Source organism: Lagenorhynchus albirostris, chromosome 16, assembly GCF_949774975.1.
Source record: "Lagenorhynchus albirostris chromosome 16, mLagAlb1.1, whole genome shotgun sequence".
Classification (NCBI taxonomy): Eukaryota; Metazoa; Chordata; class Mammalia; order Artiodactyla; family Delphinidae; genus Lagenorhynchus; species Lagenorhynchus albirostris.
In genome coordinates, this window is record NC_083110.1 from 5,572,928 (window position 1) to 5,592,917 (window position 19,990).

Sequence of the window (19,990 nt, forward strand, 5' to 3'; positions counted from 1 at the left end):
AAATTCTTTAAAATGTAAGGAATGCATTTAATTCCTCATCATTTTTTGTTGTTTTTTTTTTTACTTTTTGGCTGCACTCTGCAGCATGTGGGATCTTCGTTCCCCAACCAGGATCGAACCTGCACCCCTGCATTGGAAGCACGGAGTCTTAACCACTGGACCGCCAGGGAAGTCCCCAATTCCTCAGCATTCTTATCGCTAAGATCAAACAAAGACTTTGCTTGGTAAATAAAAATATAGAAGGCGCCTATTTCCCTTACTCCTTAACAACAGAAACCTTTTCCATCTTTGTTTTGTTGGAACGGAAGAACTCTCAAATAAAAATTATGCTATACTCAAGATAAACGCCAGGGCTTTCTGTCTCTGTCTAAATTAATTCAAATCCTGCAAAACACAATTTAGGCTATCAGTACATCAGGGGCAGGGCAACTGACAGCCAGAAAACTATTAAAGTGAAACAATCTCCCAGCATAGCTAAGATCTTTTCTTCATTAAAAAAAATTATGAAAAATCTCCTTTACTTACGTAAGAAAAACAGTCCCAGAACTTCGGAAGAAATTGAGGGAATTTATGAAGAATCAATATAATAATCCATTCTATAAAATATTTTATGGATGCTTGATTATTGATGAAACCAGCCTGGAAAATCTTGTCAGTAATTCTATTCAAGAAATTCTGAGAAAAATAAAGCACACAAATTAAACTGTTATGGTTATTAATTTTAAAAAATGTATTTTTATTGAGATATCACTGACATATAATGTATAAGTTTAGGTGTACAACATGATGTGATGATTATTTATTTTTTAAACATCTTTATTGGAGTATAATTGCTTTACATTGATGTGTTAGTTTCTGCTTTATAACAAAGTGAATCAGCTATACATATACATATGTCCCCATATCTCTTCCCTCTTGCGTCTCCCTCCCTCCCACCCTCCCTATCCCACCCCTCTAGGTGGTCACAAAGCACCGAGCTGATCTCCCTGTGCTATGCAGCTGCTTCCCACTAGCTATCTATTTTACATTTGATAGTGTATATATGTCAGTGCCACTCTCTCACTTTGTGATGATACATTTATATGTCGCATTATGACTATCACCTTAGCAGCACTAGTCTCTATCATGTCCCATAGTGATTTCTCTTCTGTGGTGGGAAAAATTAAAATCTATTCCTTATCAACTTTGAAAATGGTTACTAATTTTAATTAAGAAATAGCCACTATTAAAAAAACAGCTTAAAGTTTTATCGTGGCATATGAGTCTTTAAACAGTTAAAATATTACAATAAAATACTGAGGGGAAAAATATATTAAATGGGGCCATGTAAATCAGTTTCCAATTTATTTCTACAACACCTAATTGCCTTAGTATTCTATTAAAAAAACTTGTGAATAAACTTCAATTTTAAGAACTAAAGTATAAATTTTAAGCAGACGACTTTCTCAATTTTAAAGTAGCACATGACAATTTCTACTACATAGTTTATTCATATGAAAACATTATGCTTAAAGGTACGAATGGAATAAATGTCATACCTGATCGAATCTGGGGAAAAGTACAAGCAGAGTCTGCCATATTCGGTTTTTCACTCTATGTTGTTGAGAGTTCACATAGTATCGAGTTCTTGACTTGGACACCAATTCATCCTTGGAGAGGGAGAGGGTGGGACCAATATGAAATTACCTACTGAATTCGTGATTAATGAAAATAAAATCAGTGACAACTTCAAGTTTAAAAAGTATAAACTGGGCATAGGAGCCTGTTATACTCTGAAAGGCAGAAGGATAAGACAGACACTTTCTTATGATACTTTTCCCAAGTTTCCTTTCAAAACAATGAATTTCGTTCTTTTGTTTAACTTATCTTTTTTTTTAAAAAAAGTTTTATTTTTCTTATTTAATTAATTAATTAATTTTTATTTCTGGGCCACACCGTGCAGCATGTGGGATCTTAGTTCCCTGACCAGGGATCGAACCCATGCCCCCTGCATTGGAAGCGTGGAGTCTTAACCACTGGACCACCAGGAAGTCTAAACTTATCTGCTTTTAAAATTAGAAAAGGAACCATACAAATTTACGTAGTAAAAAAAGTACCTGAAAATATACTTCTCCTTCCTTGTGCCCAGTTAAGGGGGAGACATGGGGTCACAGGGGTGGACTCTGCACTAAAAATTTTTTTAAGTTTATCGTATTTTAGTAAATAGTGACAGATCTGAAGAATATGTATTAGCAAGGGAATACAATGCCCCTTGATGGCGTAAGTTTGGAATAATGGAACCTGCAATTTGATATAAACACCATTAAGACAGGGGCACCTCAGTAAATGGACAGTGCCATCACCAGACACAAGGCAACGGCAGCACAGAGTCCTCCTACGTTAGCAGCGCCCTCCCCGGCTTTCACGGTCTGTGCTGTCTAAGTTCAGCCAACGGGCGGGTTTACTTCTGGTACGTCACTGTGAGTGCTTGAACTGCTAAGTCAAGGTACTTTAAGGTAAAATAAAGCATATTTACTTTTTCTAATAGCTTGATTGCAAGATCTTCCATAAACAACTTATGAGACATATTTGAGTCATCTAATAAACACAGGAATTTGACAGCACAAATTCTCACGTAATGGTCCTCTCTTTTAGTACTAAAAAATATAAAATGATAGGTTATGTTAATACATTTTCAAAATTAAAAAATACATTAGATATTAATTTCAAAATATCAAAACCTTCCAAAGTTTTCTAAAATTAAGTAGCTTCATATTTAATGACAATGCATTTTATTATTGTTTTTACATCTTTATTGGAGTATAATTGCTTTACAATGGTGTGTTAGTTTCTGCTTTATAACAAAGTGAATCAGTTATACATATACATATGTTCCCATATCTCTTCCCTCTTGCGTCTCCCTCCCTATCCCACCCCTCTAGGTGGTCACAAAGCACCCAGCTGATCTCCCTGTGCTATGCGGCTGCTTCCCACTAGCTCTCTATTTTACGTTTGGTAGTGTATATGTGTCTATGCCACTCTCTCGCTTTGTCACAGCTCACCCTTCCCCCTCCCCTGACAATGCATTTTAAATCAGGACAGACAGTGGACAGTAACAAATACATCAACAGGAGATCCTGTACACAAAGTCTGAATGAGCACAAATTCACCCAGACTTCTGGAAAAACAAGGCACACGCTACTGATACTGGGTCAATAATACCTTATCTGTGGACAAAACAGATCACAGCTCATGACACTGTTCCTAGAAGAGGACCACAGACACCTCCTGCTCAGGGGCAAGAACACACACCAACACCTCGATGCTGTCGTCACTGTGCACTCTAAGTGCACGTCTCTAAGTGAAGGGCAAACTCAGAGAGCACTCACTGTATGTGCTGAGCATCCCAGCATTTTCAGTATCCAAATGGGGAAACATAAATTCACTGAAATTGTTAATTATTTCCAGGTTCATTAAAATGACTATAATGTGAATAAATGTCATTTTAATCTAACAATATCTGTCTAGTAGAAATCAAAATATTCTGGAAACGTCAACTAAATAAATTTCACTTATTGTTATACTATAACCAGCCAAGAAAACAAAAAATTAATTAAAATAATTAACAATGAAAAATGTATATATTTAATGACGAGTGGCAGATTTAAAACATAGCTATGACTCTTAGAATAATAAACTTTGTGGTAACTGTACGCAATTGTCATTTGTTGTCCTAAACTCTAAAATCAAAGTGAATCATGACAACACAATTTATTATCTTCTTCATAAACACCTATGCACAAAGTTTTGAAAATTATGTGAGAAAATAAAAACTTTTAAAAAAGCTCCAAAAAAATTATTTCGGCGGTTAGATAAGAATAGGCTTATCCCAGACATCAAAACTTTAGGGCCTATTCCAACAGTAATTTTATTTTTGCGTGAGCATAGTGACTTGTTAAATAGTGGATTTTAGCCAAAAAAAAAATAAACTATGTGCACTGATGATCACCCCTCCACCCAAATAAAGAAGAGGGATAGGGATTGCATATTCCCCACAGTTATTTCCTTATTTATGCTGGACTTGGCACTAAATTTTTTTTTCTTTTTTTTGCGGTACGCGGGCCTCTCACTGCTGTGGCCTCTCCCGTTGAGGAGCACAGGCTCCGGACGCGCAGGCTCAGCAGCCATGGCTCACGGGCCCAGCCGCTCCGCGGCATGTGGGATCTTCCCGGACCAGGGCACGAACCCATGTCCCCTGCATCGGCAGGCGGACTCTCAACCACTGCGCCACCAGGGAAGCCCCACACTAAATTTTTTTAAAGTTTATCATATTTCAGTAAATAGTGACAGATCTGAAGAAAATATATTAGCAAGGCAATATAATTTCTAACACAATTTGGAAGGCTCATGCAATATCTTATACAGAATGTTTCTCATATGATGTTATGTTTTGAATGCCGCATTTATATCAAGATATGGAGGACCCACCATACTTACTTTTCAATAACTGTGTTCGCTGCACACTCATGCCCAAGATTTTCTATGAAGGTCTGTACATCCTGAATAAGTCTTTCCATAAAACACATGTGACAAAGAACAACAAGTTTTAGAAGAAAAAAATTGAAGTCCCAAATTAAAAATTAATCAATATTCTTCTAACTGAAAGCCTTAAAATAAAGATACAATTCTACCCAAATAGACACTTAATATAAGTTACGTGAGGCTGAAATAATGGCATCTTTTACCTTTGATCACGCCGAAACACCGTTCCAAATATACACGCCTCAAGGACAAGTTCGCTGTAATTTTTAGCAGTAGATAAAGACACATTTGAAGCAGAAACGATCCAAGATTTGCAGCAATAACTGATCAATATATTGAAGACTCCAGTTTTTATAGCAGACATTTCAATTATCCTGTACATAATCTGGAATGAAATACAATAGTTCCTTTATCCTTTGACCAATTAAGTTTTTTCAAAAAAGAGAAAAAAAAATTCATGTTGCTAACAACTGTTACTTGAATGCCTTCAAATGATAGTTTCAACATAACCATAAACAGAGTCTAAAAAATTAAAAACTCTTCCCTGTTTGCACGATGCGAACCAATCACAGAATGCTAATTTTTCATTTAATACTAAAAATAAATAAAATTTTACTGATACTGATATTCACCCAGAACTATCCCAGAGGAACAACTGCCCACAGTGATAGGGAATGAGAGGGAGAAAAAACGCCTCACCCTTGACATTTTCAGTTTTCTTTGCACTTGCCAGGGGCCTCCCTTTCCTCAAAACAAAAGAGGCCCCCCTCTCTCAGTGTGTACCGTGGGTCAGGAAAGGACGCAGAGACGGCAGGGTAATAAATGGATTTATTTTCCATCTGCCCCTTTGGATAAGGAGTGTATGTGAATCTGAGGCATGATGTAATTCCATCACCTTATGTTCCCTACTACGTATCCGTGACTGTAAACACAAATGCCTCCAGAAACCAGAAAGACCTTTGGATAGGTTATATCCAGAGAAATATTTCCTTGAACAAGAAAAGCAACCGCACAGAGGCACTGACAAATGGCACGTGATGTTTGCCCTCAGGGTCCAGGAGAAATCAAGCCACGGTCTGGACTGGAGCAACAGAAAGGGTGTGCCCCACCTGGATGGGCCAGGGACCAGTGACCGCCGGGACACTGCTGTCACGTAGGAATGACCAGCGTTACCAGATCATACAATTTTCCAAGAGAAGAGGAAATACAGATTTTCATGCAAAGTTCCCAATCCTTAAAAGCTGGCAACTAATTCAAAGGATTTCAATTTGATTATATGAACCAAATACGTTTTTAAGGCAGATGTGGTTCATGGGCTACCGCTGTGCACCTGCTTCTTTACATCTAGCAGATTTTGTTCTTACTCATGACACTGAAGAAGGTTCAAAATATTGACTGACTGAATAAATAAATAACAACAAATCTCATATGTAATTACAAATATAACTCTCTTCTTCTTCATGTGCTACAGGTCACACAAATTAAAATGAAAACAAAAAGTTCCCTCTTTTTTCTAAAATCATCAGATTCACAGACATAAAGTAGAACGGTGCTTGCCAGGGGCTGGAAGGCAGGCTGGGGAAAGGGGAGGTGCTTAATGGGGACAGAGCTTCAGTTCCACAAGATGAAAAAGTTCTGGGGGTCTTTCACAATCATGTAAATATAGTTAACACTACTGAACAGTACACTTAAAAATGGTTAAGATGCCACATCTTATGTTACATGTTTTTTAGTCCCAATTTTAAAAAAAGTTACCTCTTTGATTTTGAAATAGGCCTGGCCCTTGATTTTGGCAGCAATGGTAAGAACTTTGGGATCAAAAACGAACTGAACAAAAGCTTTTAAGTTAGACCAGAATATCAGCTGAGTGTTGCTTAAAGAAGCTATGATTTTCCAAGCCATGTCAAAAGACACTATGCAGAGAGATTCAGAGGAGGTCAGAAGCTGGTAGGGGAAAAAAGAAAAAAGAAATACATAATTACCACGATTTCAGAAACTGATGGTCTGTTCTTATGGTTATTCTTTAATTCTGGTCTCACTGTATCTTACCTTGGGAACCAAAATTTTCATGCAGTGGAACACAGGTAAAACTTGATCAGAAGGAAGAATTGTGAGGGCTTCTAGTGCCGACTGCAAAGTCCTCATTGGCATTTGAACAGCAGGTAAAATCGGTTCCAGAATTTCGTCCTCTGAGGCTGGTATAAGGGTGTGATATTTTTTCAACAAGAAAGAGAGGCAGACCCACTGATCGTGAATATATTGTGCAACTATCTTCCCCCATCCTTGGGAAGATGATGACTCTTCAAAAAAACTGAGACAAAAAATAAAGTCACTACCCCATCCTTCTTGGAGTCTGTCTCAATTTCTTTTGCGTGCGGTAGTACACTACCCTTACAAGGGGAGAAATTAAACAGTCATTATTAAATATCCTGTCTACCAATAAACGAGGAAACAACACAGACCTCAATTTCCTAACTACACTGAAAGTAGGTACCTGCACTCACTTTAAATGATTCACTGAAAACTAAATGCAGAAAAGTTAATGGGTTTCCAGTAACAGGGATGAATAATTTGATCATATGTTATCATCCTGAATGAAGCCTCATCTCGAAGCTTCCATGGCCCTTTACGTAAGGTTGAGCAGTCACTAATTATCTCAATGACTCAAACAAAAATGGATTTTTAAACGTGAGCAAAAAAGATGCCTTTCACGTATATGCTTCTCTCCAAGGGGTGAACACACCTGCTGTCCTCCTCTGCGTGGGGCTTCTGCAGCGTCTGATTGAGCTGGAGAGAGGAGAGGAACCTTTCCGTGGCTCCCGCATCCCGAGAGTCCAGCTGTAGCTCTGGCTTCTGGTCAATGGCCTCACACACCATGGCCAAGGCAGCCATACTAACGACTCTCTGAATCTGTCTACCCAGTGTCGGTTCCTGGGGAGCAAATGGGACAATCTTTTATTGAACATAAGCAAATCCTAACCAATAAGGACCTGAGCTCCCAGTCTATGGGAATCTCATGCCCTCCTTCCCCTCTCTGTGCCTGCTACTGAATATCAGAGGAAATGAAAGGAAATCCAATGTACGTCACTCTTTACCATTTCTGTACAGACTGGTGGCAAACAAAGTGGCAATAAAAATTCAGCAATGCAGACGAGACAACTTGGATACAAAGTTCCTATGGGTGAGTCTTATTTCAGCTGTTTGGCTAAAGTAGACTTAAAAAAAAAAAAAAGACTCCTGGCATATATATAAACAACTCCTTCAGTCAGCTGCACGCTGCTTTTGGCGACACAGCACAGCAGTTAAGAGCTGGACTCGAACCACATGGCCTAGGTCTGGACCCTGGCTCTGCACTTACCACCAGCTGACTGTGGACACACTACACCCTGGTTTACTCATCTGTAAGATGGGGACAGTAACAGAATCTACTTCACAGGATTATTGTGAAGATTAAATAAATCGGTTATTTCACGTAAAGCACTTGGAACTCTACAGGTAGCAGCAGAAAGGAGGAAACCAAGACAGCCTGGCTTTGTTCTTACAGAGAGAAAGTCAATAATCTCAACCAAGAAGCCAGGAGTGCAGGTAAGAACCTAGATAGGGAAAATACTTCCCTGAGAGACCAAAGCAGTTCTCCCAAATACCGCCCACCAGTAACATCTCTACAGAAAGGAACCTTCTACTACTTATTTCATACCTTCCCTCACCACCACCACAGAAAATCAAGTATCTCTGCAGATGAATTTTACTTAGCAACACTGCCAATACAGGAAATAAAATTTAGGGCTACTTTTGAGCCAATACGTTCCCTATTAACCTTAAAGGAATTCAGTGAATTAGTAAAGAGAGTAAGCCAATCTTTAAAAATCACTGTGGTATGGTTCACAATTCTGGTCTACATTCAAAACTCACAGTGTCTTTTTGTAACACTAATACGCTAATATGCAGTAGACAGGATGCTGAAATATTCATCAGTTCTCCTTATAATTTTCTTTTAATACGGTTCTCGAAAACTACTTTAAAAATGAGATTATTAAAGCAATCGAGTAGCTATTTTAATTAGCAGCCCAGACTAGACTAGGATTCCGCTCAAATTTTTAAAACCCTTACCGTGTGTGTTAAGGGAAAACAGCTAACATTTACTGAGGACTCTCTATGTGCCAGGTACTGTTCTAAAGGTTCACCATGCATGAGCTTGCTTTAATTCTCACATCAACCTTATAACCCTTATTTCGCAGGTGCAGTAAATGAAGCACAGAGAGGTTAAGTAAGTTCCCCAAGGTCACACAGCCAGTAAAGATAAAGCCAGGATTCAGAACCAGGAAGTCTAACTCCAAAGCCTGTGCTCATAACCACTATGCCTTATTATATCATGTTTCAGAAATGCCTCTAGGTACTGAAATCTAGTGGAGAAGACATATATACATAAATTATTCCCAAAACAAGTGAGATGGAAAAAAACACAAAAATGGAGGCATAAAGAGCAACAGGTAAATGAAGAAAAGAATGAGACACTGATCAAATTTCATTTAAGAGAAAATGTAACTTGAGCTGGGACGAAAAGGATGCACCAGATACTGACAAGTGTATGTTGAGGGGAGGGCGTTCTCAGTGGAAGGACGAGACACAATGAAAGCCCAGATGAGGCAGGATATGGCATGTGCTGTGATCTGTGAAGCTCCCTATGGTGGCCTAGAGTGACTGCAGCATAGGGGGCTCTGTGGAAAGGAAGGGGAGATGCTGTGAACTGGGCTAGAAAATGAGGTAGAAATCCAAGCATGGAGGCTCTGGACACTGGACTGGTGAATTTGGACACATCAAAATGTCCCTTACTGGTACCCAGGCAAAAGACCTAGTGAAAATCCACTATCTGTATCTAAATGATTTTACGATTGCAGTCACCACACCTTTATTATGTACCTAATATTATGACAGGAGTCCCAATCTTCATCAGATATGATGAACAAGGGATATTGTTTTCAAAATTAAATTTCAGCAGATGCTTTTTATGTATCAAAATATTGTCCAATAGTCAAATATGTATTCTGTGTATGCCTTACTCAACATAATTACAAGCCTTGAAGCAAAGAGGATTACCTGTCCGCGGTCCATCTCTTGAAGATGCCGAATGGATGCGTTCTTCAAAGGAGAAATAACTCTCCAAATAGGGTTGCCTCTTTTCCATCCAACCTTCAAGTGGAGATTTATAAGTTCAGTTAATACCATCAGGTACAAATGGCAACGTTCCAGATCTGAAACCTAAGAGAAACAATAAAACACTTAACAAGCAAGGTTCATGATTTTCACAAAGCTATGAGAGTTTAGGCAGGAAGTAAATTAGTTTATCTAAAAGTACTGAAAGACCACATTGATGAGAGGAGAAGTCATCTCTTCCAGGAAGCCTTCCATCAACTCCCCAGGCAGAGCTAAGCACGTCCTCCTCTGTGCTGAGACGGTGACTCTGCAATCAGCACGACTTACTCAGCTGGCTCCCCACCTTGATTATGAGGCCCTGGAAGGCAGAAACTATGTTCTACCAATTCTTGCATCCCAGGCTAACACATCATAAATAATCACAGTAACAAGTATAGCAACTGCCACTGCCACTTGCTTTGCTTCAGGCAGTTGTAATACTCCATTCTCACAAGGAATGGTCACTGTCCCACTTTCCGAAGTTCAGAGAGGTTAAACAACTTACCCAGCATATCAGAGCTAGTAAGCTGGATGGGGGGGCAGGGAAGGGGACAGAATTAAAGGCAGGGCTTCTCGACTCACAGACACAGGCAGACTGGGTTCGGTCCAGCTCTATCATCACCAGCTGTGTGACCTACTGCAAGAGACCTAACCTCTTTGGGCCTCAGATTCCTTACCCGTAAAATGGGGAGGGTAGTATCTCTCCGTCACAGGGTTTTTGTTGAAAGAATTAAGAGAGAAAGCATTCTGAAGGAACTGGCCCTGAGTGGTAGCCTTGCTTATTATCGCTGTGCCAATTCCTCTATCCCCAGGCTTCCGTGGCACACAGGAAGCACAGAATTCATTCAGTGTAGCAGTTTTTACCGAGCAACGCTTAGATGCCAGGCGCTTTGCCGAGCTCTAGGATACAACGCAGAGAGAAGGAAACAACGCCAGGGCTTGGTGCCAAGACTGAACACAGTGGGTGAGAGTGAGGGATAAAGCTGCCAGGATTCCCAAGTTTTAGGCTTGAAGAAACCGGCTGGATCATGTACATCCACCGAGAAGGGAACCTGGGGCGGGGGAAGGCGGATAACCTCCTGCAGGAACGATAAGGAGTTCAGTTTTAAATAGCGTATATGGGGGAAATTCAACCTGAGTTGTCAAACAGCAACTCGCTGAATGGGTGTTCACCTCAGAAGGTCAGTCTGAGGTAGAAAGGAATGTGACGGGCCCTGGCATAACTAAAGCTGGGGATGCCGGTGAGGTCACCTAGACAGGAAACAATGAGAAAAGGAGGGGCCCGGGCCAACCTGCAAAACTCTGACTTCCAAGGCTACGCAGCAGAGAATGGACATTCGTGGGAGTAACGGCCAGAGGGAGGGGAAACAGCAGGAGGATGATGTCATAAACGCCAGCGTCTCAAGGCGGAGGCGTCAACAGTGTCCACTGGGGCTGAGGGGGTCAAGAGAAACGTGGTCTGAAAAGCATCGTCAGGTGCAGGACAAAGGAGCCACTTCTACTCACAGGAGCTGAGGGGTCTGTTTACAGACCAGCTCACAAAGGGAAGGAAACAGGGCACCAGAAGGAACGCAGAACTGAGCGGGTCCTTGTTAGATGAGGGACCCTTGTCCCTTACTTTACCCTGTTGATCAGCGTCTCTCTTTCCTCACGGGAAGAATCCAGGAGGAAAGGAGAGGTGAGAAATACAAGAAAGAGAGAGGCTGACCAACAGGGTAAAGTCGCTGAGCAAATGGGAGGGGATGAGGTCCAGACCACCTTCCTCTCCTGTCAGGGAGGGAAGGCAGGGAGGATGGATTCAGGGGTGGGTGAGGCAGACACCGAGCAGTCTGAAGCAGGGGTAACGCCGGCCGAGGCTGCTGTTTCCTCTGTGAAGTGAGGGGGACGGTTCATCTCTCCCTGATTCATGGCCCCGTGCGGGTAGCTTGAAATCAACCACAGGAACTAATAAACACTACAAATCAGGGCTTTTCCCCCAAGAGCCAGTTGTTAAATACTGACCATCACGCTGCTGAGGGGAAGGAAAATGGGGGAAGAGATTTTTATTAAACTCTAATAAGCTACCAAACAAATGTGCTTAATTGGGAATTCTAATACCTAATGTATTAAAGAGTGGATTTTTCAAACTAATTTTAAACTATTATATAATGAGTTTACTTTTAAAAATCTTTCCATCTGAAGGATAAAATCACATTAACCTTTCCCTTTTTTTTTTTTTTTTGCGGTACGCGGGCCTCTCACCACCTAGCCTCTCCCGTTGCGGAGCACAGGCTCTGGACGCGCAGGGCCCAGCCGCTCCGCAGCATGTGGGATCCTCCCGGACCAGGGCACGAACCCGCGTCCCCTGCATCGGCAGGCTGACTCTCAACCACTGCGCCACCAGGGAAGCCCTAAAGCTTATATCTTTTTCTGCTCCCAAAGGCCGCTTTTTGAGAAACTATCACGTTAATTTTCAACTTAATACAGTGCCTGCCAGTCAGTAATCACTCAAAATATTGATGAAAAGACTGAAAAGTTACTCCAATACATACATACCCTACTTAGTTCCTTCATAGTAAGTCTTCTGAGAATAAATTCCGAAACACTCTCTGTGGTAGACATGACAAAGTTCTGAAGGAGAGTAAACACCTCGTCTGTATGAGCAACTAAAAGGAGAGAAATAAATTTATTTGGTACAAAGTACACCCAACGGTCTAGTAAAAGCTCACCTATGTTAAGCTTATACATGAATCACTTACCAAAAATGAATTCTAACGATAGAATAGTCATTGATACCATGGGGATCTCTATAATTAATCTTAAAAATCGTTTAGGCGTTTTAGTTCTGGATAAGATGCAACAAAGACACACTGCCCTCTCTCACTGAATTCAGCTATAAAACCTGGACGGAATATTCAAAACAGCTATTTGAAGACTCTGAAAGGCACAAAGCAGCAGATGGATTCAGAAAGCAGTAACCCTGAACAGCGGTGAGTTTGCGCCTGTCCTCCTACAGACTGGACCCAGGTGGCGGAGCAGTCAAGAAAGCGGGCAGCAGACTGGGCGCCCACCTTCTGGTCAGGGAATGAAAAAGGAGAATCTCAGAGAACCGGACGGTGAGCACTTAGGAGAGTCCAGAGAGGGAGGCGCTCAGGAAAATGGCCCCAGCAAGTGGCTTATGAAGTGCTGGGCTCACCCCTGAACTGCTAGGCCTGGATGTGATACTATTCAGCACGTCAAAGACTTTCAGAACGGAGCTAACAGACAACTGGACAGGTCCCAGCCTGACCATCAGATGGAACACATGGGGCACAGGTCAAGATAGCATTGCAAAGGACATGAAAACAAAACTGTGGAACCAGCACCCACAAAAGCCGGAACATCAGGAACTGAGGCCTAAACCAAGCCAGGCTGACTGTCTGCTACACAAAAATATCAACACTGTCTCAGGATCTGACCAAGATCCAGGGTCTCACAACACAATATTCAAAATATCTAGGATACAATCGAAAATAACTGGGTATATGAAGCGTGAGCTATTCCCTATCTCACATGGGAAAAGAATCTATGAATGAAAACACCAAGATGATGGTGATTTAAGAATAACCTGACCAAGACTTTAAAGCAGCTATTAAAAAATGCTTCAACAGTCAATCAACACACACTCTTGAAACAAATGGAAAACCAGAAAGTCTGAAGAAAGCAAGAGAAGATATACACAAAAACCAAACAGAGATTTTTATCACTGAACGTACAATAACTGAAAATTTAAAAACTCAACTGGATGGGTTTAATAGAAAGGAGAGGCAAGAGAAAAGAATCAGTGGGCTTGAAAACAAATCAATAAAATATGCAATCAGACAAGGTATAGCCAAACTGCTGACAACCGAAAATGAAGAAACAATCTTGAAAGCACAGAGAAACAACTTATTACCTGGGGGGAAAAACAATGTGAAGGACTACAGAGTTCTCCTGAGAAACCATGGAGGCCAGAAGCAAATGGAACACTTTTAAATTGCTGAAAGGAAAGACCCATCAGACCAGAATTTTATATCCAACAAAAATATTACTCAGAAGGCAAAATCAAGACATTCTCAGAGGAAGGGAAACCATGAGAATTCATTGCCAAGAAACTTGCTACAAAAGCAATATTAAAAGACATTTTTCGAACAAACGGTATACAACGCCACAGGAAAACATGGAACGGCAGGGATGAAAGAGCAAAAGAAACTGTGAATATCTTAGTAAGTACAACAGACTCTTCTCTTGAGTCTTTAAAATGTGTTTGATGGTTGACAGCAAAAAACACAACATTGTCCAGTAGGATTTTCAACAAGAGTAAATGTAAGATATCTGTAATAAATGGGGGAGAGGAGGTTAAGGGACCTATAAGGTAGTAACATTTCTATGTTAATTGTAAGTGGTAAAATATTAATTCTAAGCTGACTGTAAAAAGTATGTACATTATAATCCCTAGAGTAAGAGATTAGTCCATAATTATAGTGGGGTTCAACCATCCTAAAATCAGCAAGAATACAAAACTGAAAAACACCATGAAGCTCTTGAATACAACTGACATTTATAGAACACTCCCCCCAACAACAGCAGAACACATACTCTTTTCAAGTGTACGTGGAATAGTCACCAAAATAAACCATACCTAGATCATTAAATAAACCTTAACAATTTTTTAAAAGTTGAAATTGTACAAAGTATGCTCTTTTGACTAGAACAGAATTAAATTAAAAAGCAATAACAGAGGGCTTCCCTGGTGGCGCAGTGGTTGAGAGTCCACCTGCCGATGCAGGGGACGCGGTTCGTGCCCCGGTCTGGGAAGATCCCACATGCTGTGGAGCGGCTGGGCCCGTGGGCCATGGTCGCTGAGCCTGCGCTCCGCAACGGGAGAGGCCACAACAGTGAGAGGCCCGCGTACCGCCAAAAAAAAAAAGAAAAAGCAATAACACAAAGACAACAGAAAAATCTCTAAATACATTTGCAAATAATTCACGGGTAAAAGAGAAAAGTCTCCAAAAAAATATATTCTTAACTGAAAATACAATATACCAAAATTTGTGGGATGCAGTTACAACAAAACTTAAGAAAATCTAAATGTCATTTTAAAAAAGAAGACATCTAAAATCAATGATCTAAGCTTCCACCTAAATGTCAATAAAAAGGCAAAATAAACCAAAAGTAAGCACAAAGACGTAAACATAAAAACCCAGAAATCAATGAAATTGAAAAGAGAAAAATCAACAGAGAAAATTCAATGAAACCAAAAGTTCGTTCCTTGAAAAGGTCGATAAAATTGATAAACCACTAGCCAGTCTTAGAGAGACAGAGAGAGAGCACTGCCACTATCAGGGGTTAGAAAGGAATTATATCAGACCCCAGATCCTGCAGGCATTTAAAGCATAAGGGAGCACTACACACAACTCTACAAATACAACTGGCCTCATTCACAAATGACACCACTGTCTACCAAAAAATCCCAAGGACCTGTTAAAAAAACTGCTACAACTAATAAGTGCTTCAGCAAGGTTACAGGATACAAGGTCAACACACAAAAATCAATCACATTTCTGTATACTAGCAATGCACAATTGAAAACCAAAACATTTTAAAATATATCATTTACAATAATCTTCCTCCAAAAGATATAAATCTAACAAAACCTGCACAGGATCTATATGCTGAGAGCTAAAAAACTCTGATGAAAGAAATAAAAGACAGCCTAAATAAATCAAGAGATGTACCATATTCATGAATTAAAAGCCTCAATATAATAAAGAAAGCAATCCTAAAAAAACTGATCTGCAGATTTAATGCAATTCCAACCAATTCCGGCAGGATTTTTTTTTTGGTAAATGCAAACAAGCTGATTATAAAGTTTATATTGAAAGGCAAAGGAGCTAGAATAGCTAGAAATATTTTTGACAAAGAAGAATATATTTGAAAGAATCACAATACCTATATTTAGAGACTTACTGTAAATCTACAGTAACCAAAACAGTACAGTATTGGCAAAGGGATAAAAATACAGATCAAAACAATCCAGAAACAGATCCACATAAATATGGTCAATAAATTATGGAGCTATAAATCACATATCTTACAATTCACCCATTAAAAGTGTATAATTTAATCGTGTCTAGTACAGACACTCCCATTTACCACTGCAAAAAAAAGAAAATACCTAGGAATAAACCTTTCTAAGGAGACAAAAGATCTGTATGCAGAAAACTATAAGACACTGATGAAAAAAATTAAAGATGACACAAACAGATGGAGAGATATACCATGTTCTTGGATTGGAAGAATCAACATAGTGAAAATGACTATACCATCCAAAGCAATCTACAGATTCAACGCAATCCGTATCAAAACACCAATGGAATTTTTCACAGAACTCGAACAAAAAAACTGCACAATTTGTATGGAAATACAAAAGACCCTGAATAGCCAAAGCAATCTTGAGAAAGAAAAACGGAGCTGGAGGAATCAGGATCCCAGACTTCAGACTATACTACAAAGCTACAGTTATCAAGACAGTATGGTACTGGCACAAAAAACAGAAATATAGATCAATGGAACAGGATAGAAAGCCCAGAGATACACCCATGCACATATGGTCACCTTATCTTTGATAAAGGAGGCAAGAGTATACAATGGAGAAAAGACAGCCTCTTCCAGCTGGGAAAACTGGACAGCTACATGTAAAAGAATGAAATTAGAACACTTCCTAACACCATACACAAAAATAAACTCAAAATGGATTAAAGACCTAAATGTAAGGCCAAACACTATAAAACTCTTAGAGGAAAACATAGGCAGAACGCTCTACGACATAAATCACAGCAAGACCCTTTTTGACCCACCTCCTACAGAAATGGAAATAAAAACAAAAATAAACAAATGGGACCTAAGGAAACTTAAAAGCTTTTGCACAGCAAAGGAAACCATAAACAAGATGAAAAGACAACACTCAGAATGGAAGAAAATATTTGCAAATGAAGCAACTGACAAAGGATTAATCTCCAAAATATACAAGCAACTCATGCAGTTCAATATCAAAAAAACAACAACCTAATCCAAAAATGAGCAGAAGAACTAAATAGACATTTCTCCAAAGAAGATATACAGATTGCCAACAAACACATGAAAAGATGCTCAACATCACTAATCATTAGAGAAATGCAAATCAAAACTACAATGAGGTATCACCTCACACCGGTCAGAATGGCCATCATCAAAAAATCTACAAACAATAAATGCTGGAGAGGGTATGGAGAAAAGGGAACCCTCTGCACTGTCGGTGGGAATGTAAATTGATACAGCCACTATGGAGAACAGTATGCAGGTTCCTTAAAAATTAAAAATAGAACTACCATATGACCCAGCAATCCCACTACTGGGCATATATCCTGAGAAAACCATAATTCAAAAAGAGTCATGTACTACAATGTTCACTGCAGCACTATTTACAATAGCCAGGACATGGAAGTGTCCATTGACAGATGAATGGCTAAAGAAGATGTGGCCCATATATACGATGGAATATTACTCAGCCATGAAAAGAAATGAAATTGAGTTATTTGCAGTGAGGTGGATGGACCTAGAGTCTGTCATAGAGAGTGAAGTAAGTCAGAAACAGAAAACCAAATACTGTATGCTAACACATATAGATGGAATCTAAAAGAAAAAAAGGTCCTGATGAACCTAGGGGCAGGACAGGAATAAAGATGGAGACGTAGAGAATGGACTTGAGGACACGGGGAGGGGGAAGGGTAAGCCGGGACAAAGTGAGAGAGTAACATTGACATATATACACTACCAAATGTAAAACAGAGAGCTAGTGGGAAGCAGCCGCATAGCACAGGGAGATCTGCTCACTGCTTTGCTACCACCTAGGGGGTGGGATAAGGAGGGTCAGAGGAAGAAGCAAGAGGGAGGGAATATGGGGATATACATACAGCTGATTCACTCTGTTATACAGCAGAAACTAACACAACACCGTAAAGCAATTATAGTCCAGTAAAGATGTTAAAGAAAAAAAATGGTTAAAGTGTAAGTTTTGTTATGTATATTTTACCACAATTTTTAAAAAATAAAAGCTACCTCAGGAAGAAAAGTTCAAAGAGACACAAAACATCAAGGCCAGAAAACAAAAGCAACTCAGGAAAAAAGTGACAGCAACAAGGATTACAAGTGGATATTGTATGTGGATATATCCACATATATTGGGTTGGCCAAAAGTTCATTTGGGTTTTTCCATAAGATGGTATGGCAAAAACGGAACGAAATTTTTGGCCAACCCAATACATTATATGTAGATATTGTGACACATTCAGCAAGTAGTTAGGACAGAAGAAGTGTGATTAGGCCAGTTACTTTCACCCATATAATCCAAGGCAACAAAGGGAGAGTTATAGCGTAACTGTAAGTACGTTTCCTCAAATATTAAAATAAACACTGTACAGTTATTCTGAATTTAAAAAAAATAACCACTGGAACATCATTTATTTAGAGCTTTAAGCTGAGAGAAGCAGCAGAGACCATTTAACCAAAGTTATGAATTAGGCTTTAGTTTATTTTGAACATTTTAGGACATCTTTGGGGGAGTTTTAAGTAAAATGGGTTTTCCCACATAAGCCATTATTGCTCATAAGTAGGTGAAAATGTATTTGCATTTCCCAGGAGTATGTTTTAATTTTACACATCTTCCCTTCTGTAGCAGACCCAGGCTTAGCCAAGTACCCTTGTATATACTATATAAATAGCTGTAAATACAGTGTAAATAGTTGCTGGAGCACAGCAAATTCAAGTTTTGCTTTTTGGAACTTTCTGGAATCTTTCCCCTGAATATTTTCAGCCCATGGTTGGTTGAATTCATAAATACAGACGGCTGACTGTACCTAGTTATTTCTGACTTTACCATTATGTGTTCATTGACCCTTGTACTAGTAGTTAATCCTAGATTATTTACTCATTTATAAAATGGAAAAACTCTTCCCCCATCAAAGAAATCCCTTCAGGATTTAGATCTATTTAAAGTTAGTTAAATAGATCTAAATTAGCAGATGTAAGCTATTATATATAGAATGGATAAACAACAAGGTCCTACTGTATAGCACAGAGAACTATATTCAATATCCTATGATAAACCATAATGGAAAAGAATATTAACAACAGGTAAATAAATATATGTATAACTGAATCACTTTACTGTACAGCAGAAATTAACACAACAGTGTGAACAGCTATACTTCAATTAAAAAAACATTAAGTTAATTAAGCTTATTATGGTTTACCAATTATCTGGAAGTCAATTACTATCAAAATTACACACTGATTTCTTTGGCTCTTACTTGTAGTATAATGAGAGATGCAGGAGCATCAATGGGAACTTACATTCTGCAGATGAGAACATAAAACGTGTACACAACTGCTTGGAAAAACAATTTTCCATTATCTTAAAAGCTGAATATGTACATACTCTAAGAACCGGTCACTTTGGCCCCAGGGGCACGCATGTGCCCTGGAGAGACACAGGCCTAGAAGAGACACGTAGACAAGTGTTCAAGGCAGCACTGTACACAATAGTAGCAGACGAAATGCAATCCATTGTCCAGCAATAGAAGAACGCATAACTGTGGTGTCATCACACAACGGAAGGTAACACAACGGGGAAAATGCGGAAGTGTGAGAAAGGACATGCACGGATGACTCTTAGAAACCTGCTAAGTGAGGAAGTTACAGAAGGCTTCTTACAGTAAAGTAACATTTCTATAAAGCTCAAAAGCAGGAAAATGAGACAATATATTGCTGAGGAGCATCGATGTATGTGGTAAAACCATTTTTTAAGTGCATGGAAGTGATACAGATAAAAGTCAAAATAAGGAGGCAAAAGGCAAGGATTGAGGAGTCATAGGTAAACTCCTTCTTAGCAACAAATGCCGTGGTGGTGCGTTCGTGGGTGTTTATTCAATTATTTTGCATCATAATTACATATAACCATCACACGTTCTTGTGTGTATCAAATATCACAGTTTTCCAAAAGGTACCCGTAACCCAGTCCTGCACTTGAAGGCACTGAGTCTAGTGCTTTCAACAGTCAAGACATGTCAAATGAACCCAAATTTATGCCCTTAAAGGAGTTAAAAGTCTTATAAAAAGTTACTGTTACGTGTACAGCATTCGGTTCTGCTACCATTACCAAAAATACCAGAACTTGGAAACAAGCTTTAATATTTCACAAGCCTATATTAAAACCTAAACTTTCATATTATCCTCAGGT

The 19,990-nt window shown here is 39.4% G+C and overlaps 1 protein-coding gene across 3 annotated transcripts in view; it reads right to left on the bottom strand.

The window, feature by feature from the left end:
* The window catches only part of TARBP1 (TAR (HIV-1) RNA binding protein 1), a 65,680-nt gene that overhangs the window by 16,217 nt on the left and 29,473 nt on the right, over positions 1–19,990 (bottom strand). For 2 of the 3 annotated variants that reach the window (XM_060125306.1, XM_060125308.1), the window contains exons 13-22: positions 12,250–12,359; positions 9,619–9,780; positions 7,265–7,452; positions 6,571–6,832; positions 6,277–6,465; positions 4,725–4,906; positions 4,477–4,548; positions 2,516–2,636; positions 1,539–1,649; positions 526–675 (exon numbers count right to left, since the gene is read on the bottom strand). In XM_060125306.1, the coding sequence (XP_059981289.1) occupies positions 526–675; positions 1,539–1,649; positions 2,516–2,636; positions 4,477–4,548; positions 4,725–4,906; positions 6,277–6,465; positions 6,571–6,832; positions 7,265–7,452; positions 9,619–9,780; positions 12,250–12,359 (1,547 nt within the window). The remainder of the gene's footprint in view (positions 1–525; positions 676–1,538; positions 1,650–2,515; positions 2,637–4,476; positions 4,549–4,724; positions 4,907–6,276; positions 6,466–6,570; positions 6,833–7,264; positions 7,453–9,618; positions 9,781–12,249; positions 12,360–19,990) is intronic. The other variant, XM_060125307.1, reaches the window with a different exon arrangement.